Source organism: Acomys minous (genome assembly GCF_964271855.1).
Source record: "Acomys minous genome assembly, chromosome: 8".
NCBI classification, from domain to species: Eukaryota; Metazoa; Chordata; class Mammalia; order Rodentia; family Muridae; genus Acomys; species Acomys minous.
In genome coordinates, this window is record NC_140489.1 from 52,212,880 (window position 1) to 52,221,827 (window position 8,948).

Genomic DNA, 8,948 nt, shown 5'->3' on the forward strand with positions numbered 1-8,948 from the left:
TTATAATGCACATCTGCTATATTTTTAACAATAGGCAGAAGTAAATACTGCTGAATAAAAAACTAATAAATATGTCAATCAACATTAGTCTACTATTAGTTTTATTTATTTATTAATGCTTTTTGTTATTGTTGAGCTTCAGGTAGTTCAGTTCAGTTTCAATAGTTATCAACATGAAATATAAACTGCAGGTAGTGTATCTGTGGCATATACCCTTAAACATGTACCAAAATTCTAGAAAACAGTCTATGGGTATTTGCTAGTTAGATTGATGAGCTTTGGGTCTGAGTCTTAATTACTTTGAACTTTTATGACTACGTTTTACTGCATGAAGCCTCTGGCCAGGCAAACCACAATTCAGTGGACAGTTTTACTACCTTTTAAAAGAAAGAGAGTTGTTCAGTTAAAACTCCAAGTCAAATACACTAGGATCATGTTCAACTTGTTCACTTTGGATGGGGCAATAACCTCCTTCACATGACATTTCAATTTGACATTTCTGGGTTAAGGATATCTACTGTAAAATCTCAAAGAAGGCGTAAACAGAGTGCCTTGTTTTCCTTTGATAAGAATGATACAACAAGTGATAACAGTAATCAAAACTTAGAATTCTATTAACCAACTCCTCTTATTTATCTACTTTTTAAGGAGAATTTAAGCCGTTTGTCTAATAAATGTACTAGGATTTATTATAAGTATTTGACAACCAATGAAGGTTTCCTAATACAATGGATAAAATAAAAAGCAATAAAGTTAACATGGTGCTTGTTACTTCTAGATACTTTTGTCTTACTGTATTTACTCAATCTTCTTTATAAGTTAAGAAGACATGTATCATTATAATTCCTATTTTTCAAGTAAGAAATCTGAGACACAATGAGATTAAAGCACTTTTCTAAGATTACATACCAGTCAAGGCATAGAGATGGGCGTATTAACATCATGATTACATACATTGCATTTTGTGGTCAATGGAGACAGTTAAGTCACAAAATTGGATTGGGATCCAAGATGGTGGCACAAAACACAAACCTTGTTTGATCAGCAGGACAGCAGAGACAGTACAGCAACCTAAGGACCAATTTGAGAACCACAAAACACCAGTACAGGTGATTCACAGGTGAGAGGAGTCCAAACTGTGTGGAGCATAGTTGGGTCCAGCCTCGGGACACCTCATTGTTCCACATAAAAGTCCCAGGTCCCTGCAAGCATGGGCGTGTGCACTCCAAAGACTAAAGCTACATGGCTGACTGGCCGGCTGGTAGCTTCTGAACTTCCAGAGATCAGAGGGAGCTGTGGCCTGAAAAAAACACCAGTGTCAGTGGCTTCTAGCATAGAGCAGATACCACAGTTTAGAAGACAAGTCGATCTGACCTCAGGTAACCTTGAAAATCCACAGAAAGTTCCAGGGTCCAAGCAGGCACCAGGCACACACTCCAAAGTGTATCCACATGCCTAGCTGGTGGGTATTTTCTGACCTCTGGGGCTCAGAGAGAGCCTAGGGCTGAAAAAACAAAACAAAACAAAACAAAACAACAACAATAAAAACAAAAACAAAAAACAAAACAAAACAAGAAACCAACCAACTAAACAAAAAACTGCAATGCTCCTTGTCTTCTACCCCTAGAAGGCAGGGAAGCCCACAGAAGCAGCACTCCACTTGGTATCTTTCTGCCTCCTCCCCAGCTGCCTGGTATACCTGGTTCACAAACAGGGAACCAACCGAGACAGAAAACTCATCAGAAGTGAGTTGGGCTGGGCACAAGACCAAAGTGTCATAGCCCTCTGCCCAGAGGAACCAGGTGAACAACAGAAGCAGCTCTCGGCTTTGATAGTTTTCTGCCTGCTCACCAGCTGCCTGGCCTAACTGTGTCATAAACAGGGAGCCAACAGAGACAGTGAACCCAGCAGAAGTAAGTAGGGTGCAGGACCAAAGCCCTATTGCCTAAATCTACTCCCAAACCCTCTGACCAAAAGAGAACACCAAACCTGATAAAACCAGAGACATCAAAATGGGAAGATGTCAGCTTAAGAGCACAAGCGACAGTTCCTAGGGCCATTTGATACCACCAGAAACAGCAGTGTCACCACCACCACAAGCCCTGGAGGCACTATCACACCTGATATACAAGAGAAGGATTTCAAATCTGAGGTTATGAAAATGACGGAGGCCTTAAAGGAGGAAAGAAAATCCATCAAACTACAACAGGAAAACACAAAGAAAGAGATGAAAGAATTGAAAAAAAAATTGCTTACATAAGTTAGCAAAAGACAGCAAATTACAACCAAACAGGAGAAGGAAATGAATGAAAGATTTCAAGACCTAAAAATGGTGATAGAAGGAATGAAGAAAACACAATCCAAGACAATCCTGGAAATGGAAAACCTAGGGAAGAGGACAGGAACTACAGACACAAGCATCAACAACAGAATACAAGAGTGGAAGACAGAATCTCAGGGATAGAAGGTGTGACTGAAGAAATCAATACAACAGTCAAAGAAAATGTTAAATCCGAAAAGCTCCTGATACAGAGCATCTAAGAAATCTGAGAAAAAAGCAAACCTAAGAATAATAGGGCTAGAAGAAAAAGATGACTCACAGCTGCAATGCTCAGAAAATATTTTCAACAAAATCATAAAAGAAAACTTTCCTAATCTAAGGAAACAAATGCACATAATTATATAAGAAACCTACAGAACTGCAAACAGATTGGACCAGAAAAGAAAATGTTCCTGCCACATAATAATCAAATGTTAAATGTATAAAAAAAGAAAGACTATTAAAATCTGTAAGAGAAAAAGGCCAAGGCACATATAAAGACAAACCTATTAGAATTATACCTGGCATCTCAACAGAGACGATGAAACCCAGAAGGGCCTGGGCAGCTGTCATGTGCAGATGCCACAGATGTCAATCAGGACTACTATACCCAGCAAAACTTTCAATAACCATAGGAGGAGAAAACAAGATATTCCATGACAAAACCAAGTTTAAATAGTACCTAACCACAAATCTAGCTGTACAGAAGATACTAGCAGGAAAACTCCAATCCAAGGAGGGTGTCTTTACCCAGTAAAATAAGGGAAATAAATAAACCCCCATCTTCAAACAAAATAAAGGAATCTCTCTCTCTCTCTCTCTCTCTCTCTCTCTCTCTCTCTCTCTCTCTCTCTCACACACACACACACACACACACACACACACACACACACAAACTAGCACTACCAACATAAAAAAATAGGAACCAATAACCACTGGTCATTAATATCTCTCAACATCAATGCTCTCAACTCCTAAATAATAAGAAACAGGCAAACAGAATGGATGTGAACATAGGACCCATCATTCTGCTGCATAGAAGAAATGTACCTCAGCAATAAACATAAACATTATCCTAGGGTAAAGGGCTGGAAAAGGGTATTCCAAGCAAATGGACCCAAGAAACAAGCTGGAGTAGCCATTCTAGTATCTAATAAAATAGGTTTTCATCTATAACTAATTAAAAGAAATGGAGAAGGACATTTCATACTCATCAAAGGAAAAATAAGCCAAGATGATGTCTCAATTCTGGAAATGTATGACCCAAATGCAGAAGCACACATATTCATACAAAAATTACTGAAGCTTAAATCACACAGCAAACCCCACACATTAATAGTGGGAGACTTCAACACCCCAATCTCATCAATAGATAGAGCATCAAGGCAGAAACTAAATGGAAAAATAATGAAACTAATAGGCATCATGAATCAAATGGACCTAACTAATATATACAGAACATTTCACCCAAACACAGAAGAATACATCTTCATATCAGAACTTCATGCACCCTTATCTAAAATTGACCATATACTTGGCTACATAGCAAACCTCAACAGATACAAAATGGTCAAAATAATTCCTTCAAATCTCCACAGAAAGACTCAACAATGAAAGGGAATTTCAGACCAGCCTCTCTTATGAAATTGATGTAAAAATATTCAACAAAATAATCACAAACCAAATCCAAGAACACATAAATATATCATTCATCATGACCAACTAGGCTTCATCCCAGGCATGCAGGGGTAGTTTAATTTAATGTAATCCTTCATATAAGCAAACTGGAAGAAAAAAAATCCACATGATCATCTCCTTAGATGTTAAAAAAGTATTGGAAAAATCCAACATTCATTCATGTTTAAAATCTTGGAGAGAGCAGGGATACAAGTCACATACCTTAACATAGGAAAAGCAATATATAGTAAGCCTAAAACATCAAACTAAATGGAGAGAAAATTAAAAATCAATTCCACTGAAATCAGGGACACAACAAAGCTGTCCAGTCTCTCTGTATCAATATAGTATTTGAAGTCCTAGCTAATATCAATAAGAAAACTAAAGGAGTTTAAGGGGATATAAATTGGAAAGGAAGAAGTGAATTTATTACTATTCACAGATGATAGGATAATATAAATAAGTGACCCTAAATATTCTACCAAGGAACTCTTACAGCTGATAAACACCTTCAGCAAAGTGGACTGATACAAAATCAACTCAAAAAATCAGTAACCCTCCTGTATACAAATGACTAATGAGCTGAATAAAAAATTAAGGAAACTCTACTCTTCACAATAGCCACAAATAATATAAAGAATCTTGGTGTAACTGTAACCAAACAAGTGAAAGAAATTGCATTTGAAAAAAACCCTTCAAGTCTCTAAAGAAAGAAACTGAAGATTTCAGAAGATGGAAAGCTCTCCCATGGTCATGGATTGGTATGATCATCATAGTAAAAATGGCCATCTTATCAAAAGTAATTTACATATACAATACAATTCCCATTAAAATTCCAAGACAATTCTTTACAGACCTTGAAAGTTGAATTCCCAACTCTATATGGAAAAACAAAACACCCAGAATAGCTAAATCAATCCTATAAAATAAAAGATCTTCCAGAAGAATCTCCATCTCATATCTCAAGTTGTACTATAGGGTAATAGCCTTCAAGGCTGTCAAATACAAATAGCCAAAACACTAAGAATGTAACATTTATATAATTCCTGATTGTGTCATGGTTCTTCTTGATATAGGTAGTTTATTGTATATTTGTGTAATAATATAAATGTATATGTAAAAAATAAAATGTTTAGTTAATTAAAAAAAGAATATTTATCCAGCAAGCTACCTCTCTTAAACCAGAAAAATCTCTGCAAGACAAGAAAAACCTAGAATACATCACTACCATACCAGTCTGTAAAATAAACCTTAATGGCCTGTTTTAACAGTCTACTAACCTAGGTCTAGTCTTGAAAACTTCCAGCCTCGATGCAATTAACCTAGTCCTAGAATGTTTTCAGCCTCTGAAATTTACTGTTTAATAAGTTCACATTTTCTTGATTTTTTTTTTCTGAGCTCAGGGCTGTCTGGTTCAATTCAGCTGTTCTGGCTCAAACTCCTTTCCCAGCTAACTTATTCAATATGGCTTTCCTTTCAAACTCTGAATTGATCTGTTTGGTCTCAAACTAACTCCAGAAATCTTTTCTAATTTTCTGGATCCTTCTCATTCTGGGTCATTCTGTCTTCACCAGCGTCTAGCTTGTCTCATTCAACCTCTCTCTGTCAAACTCTCCCAGTAAAACCACTTTTCACTGTTCCAGGATGATCATTTCTAGTTCTCTCAATTTGCCCAAAAATTTCAGGATTTCCTTGTTTGTAATAACTGAGTAGTGTGAATGAACCACAGTTTCTTTATTCATTCTTTGATGAGGGACATCTAATTTGTTTCCAGGTTCTGGCTATTATGAATAAGGCTGTTATAAACATGGTTGAGCATATGTCCTTATTGTGTGTTGGAGCATCTTCTGGGTATATTCCAAGGAGTGGAATAGCTGGGACAGCTAATTAGGTTTCTGCCCTGTTCCCGCAGGCTGGCCCTGCCTCTTTTGAGAGCATGGGAGACCTTGATGGGCTGTGGAGACTGCCGAGACCCAGTCGGTTCCTCCCAGATGTGCAGGAACAGTCTTCTGGGGCAGGTAGCTACATTTCTGCCCGATCTGTTCTGACTGCGCGCTTTGGCTGCTCAGTCCTGTCTGACTGCATGGTAACTCCCGCTGGGTAGGGACGGCTGGACAGTTTAACTTTTACAAAAAAAGCAGTTACCAATGCCACAAACATAGCAGTCCAAATGTTCTTACGGAGATCCACTAGCCATTGATGTGATGATCTTCCATAATGCAGTCCTGATCATCTGTCTGCCAGTTTAATGACTATCTTTTCTTCTTCAGCTGGTTTGTTAAACCGTCTTCATGCAAGGGGATCTGCTTTCTGTGTCATCTGCGTTTCTGTCTTTCTGGATTACTTCCTTGGGCCATGCTTTTTATTTATTTTTTAATAGACTTTTGATTTTTCTCTTTATTTCATTTTTAAAATATATTTTATTAATTTATTCATATTAGATCTCAATTGCTATCCCATCCCTTATATCCTCTCATTCTTCCCTCCCTCTCATTTTCCGCTTACTCCCCTCCCCTATGACTGTGACTGAGGGGGACCTCCTCCCCCTGTATGTGCTCATAGGGTATCAAGTCTCTTTCTGGTAGCCTGCTATCCTTCCTCTGAGTGCCACTAGGCCTCCCCATCCAGGGGACGTGGTCAAATATAGGGCACCAGACTTCGTGTGAACATCAGACCCCACTCTCCACTCAATTGAGGAGAATGTCCTGTCATTGGCCTGATCTCAGTAGGGGTTCGAAGTTTACTGCATGTATTGTCCTTGGCTGGTGCCATAGTTTGAGCAGACCCCTGGGCCCAGATATTCACATCAATAATGTTCTTCTTGTAGGTTTCTAGGACTCTCTGGATCTTTCTATTTCCCCATTCTCCCATGCTTCTCTCACCTAGAGTCCCAATAGGATGTCCTCCCCTCTCTCCCACTTTCCTGATAAGTGAAGACTTTCATGGGACATGCCCCTTGGGCTAGTGTCCAGATATAAGTGAGCATATACCATTTGACTCTTTCTGCTTCTGGGTTAACTTACTCATTATGATCATTTCTAGTTCAATCCATTTGTCCACAAATTTTGAGAATTACTTGTTTTTATTAGCTGAGTAGTATTCAGGGTCATGCCTTTTATTTGGAAGCTTCTCTCTTTCTTTCTTTCTTTCTTCCCTCCCTCCCTTCCTTTCTTTTCTTTTTTCTTTTTCCTAGCTCAGTGGCGACTGTTTACCATTTGAGGAATACAACAAATGATTCTATTTGAAGTTGCTAACCCTTCCCCTTGCCTCCCCCCAAAAAAATTGCACATGAGTTTACAAACATATTAACATATAAATAATGAGAAAGGTCCTAGGGAGCCTCCCCGTTGTCTCTGCTGAAGGTGAACACCAGAGGGGCACTGTCCCCACAGGCTGCTTGTTGCTGTGAGGTCTATGGTGGCTGCTCTGGATCCATTGCTGGCTTCTTTGACACCTCCAGGTTCAACTGCCAGTCTGTCTTCCTCTGTGCTCACGATGAGCTGGAAGCTTTGAACCTGCAGCAGTGGCAGCTCTTCAGCCCGTCATCGCTCTGGCTAGAGCTCATGCTGGAAGGGACGCTTCCTCTCCCGACAATGCTTCTTGTGGGCAGGCCATTCCTTCTGCTGGCGCTGAGAACTACAGTATTGGGCCACCTGGCAATGCCCACACATGTTGAACTCTCGAAGCTGCTTCTCAATCACCGTACAAGGAGGGTAATGACACTCATAGTAGGTACAGGAATTCTCCCCCTCTTCCACCACATCCCCATTGGCATTATAGTGCTGGGTCACACTCAGGACAGGGAATTGTTCCTCTATAGGGTCCGTAGGAAGCTGCTGGATTGCAAGCCAATATAAGCTTTGCTCCCGTTGTTTGCTGGAGGTCTCCTCAGCTTTGGGTTGCCAGCCCCATGGTACCAGCTGCAGGTTGTCCACAGTCACAGCATTGAGATGCAACACCTGAAACCCGGGAGCCATGCCGCCCCTGTGGCGTTCCCACAGCAGCTCATGCAGAAGCCTGCCTGAGCTCTTTCCTCAGTTTTTGTCGAAGGCTTATGCAAATATCTTAGCACCATTTCCATCAGCATCTACTTCCATTCAAGCCTCAAAGGAGTAGCTCTCCACCCGTGGTATGTCCTGCTCATCTATCAGCGTGTATTTGGTCTTCCCGGCCACCTGGCCGAGGCACACGATGCCCAATTTAAAGTCGGTCATGGCCGGGCCTGAGCTCTCGGCAGGCAGAGCCCCGCTCCCTCGGGAGGCTCCCGACCGGGCCGGGCCGAAGCGAGGCCGCCGCACTCCGGGTCAGGCCGCAGCCGGTGGTAGGGAGGGTGGGGGTGTCAGGCCGGGCGGGCCGCTTGTGGATGAAGCTGGGCCAGGCTCGGGCCACCGCCTGGCGCCCGTCGGACCTGCCCCTAGCCGCCACTACAGCCCCTTTTCTTGTTTTTTTTTTTTTTTTTTTTTTTTTTTTTTTTTTTTTTTTTTTTTTGAGACAGAGTTTTTTTGTGTAACAGCCTTGGCTGTTCTGAGCTCTCTTTGTTTACCAGGCTGTCACAGATATCCACCTGCCTCTGCCTCCCTGAGTGCTGGGATTAAAGACATGCACCAACATACCTGGCATTGGAAACCTTTCTTATTCAGATTGGGTCTTCATCAATTTTGATGCAACCCATAGTCTTTCTTTCATCAGCTATGAAAATATAGGTAAAACCTCTTATCCAATGTAACATGTTGCCTGAGATCTATTTTATGTTATAACATCTTTAAAGTGTACAGGTTGATCTAACTCAGTAATTTCCCCCCATCATCCTGTGTCTTTGAACTTAATCTTATCCTCCTTTTCTGTTTATCAAGGTACAATTAGATCTTGATGAATTCACACATAAACTAGACATTTAGACACTCTCATTCCATACTCAGCTCTATGCTGGTGGTGAGCTTGGCTCTGCTCC

At 40.6% G+C, this 8,948-nt stretch overlaps 1 protein-coding gene across 1 annotated transcript; it reads right to left on the reverse strand.

Annotated features, from left to right (window-relative positions):
• Positions 1-7,278: 7,278 nt before the first annotated feature.
• Positions 7,279-8,318, reverse strand: LOC311603468 (zinc finger MYND domain-containing protein 19-like). The gene is given in 3 exon segments (XM_084792422.1): positions 7,279-8,031; positions 8,035-8,049; positions 8,053-8,318. Coding segments are annotated over 3 exon segments (537 nt in total). The 5' UTR covers positions 8,095-8,318; the 3' UTR covers positions 7,279-7,551.
• Positions 8,319-8,948: the final 630 nt, after the last annotated feature.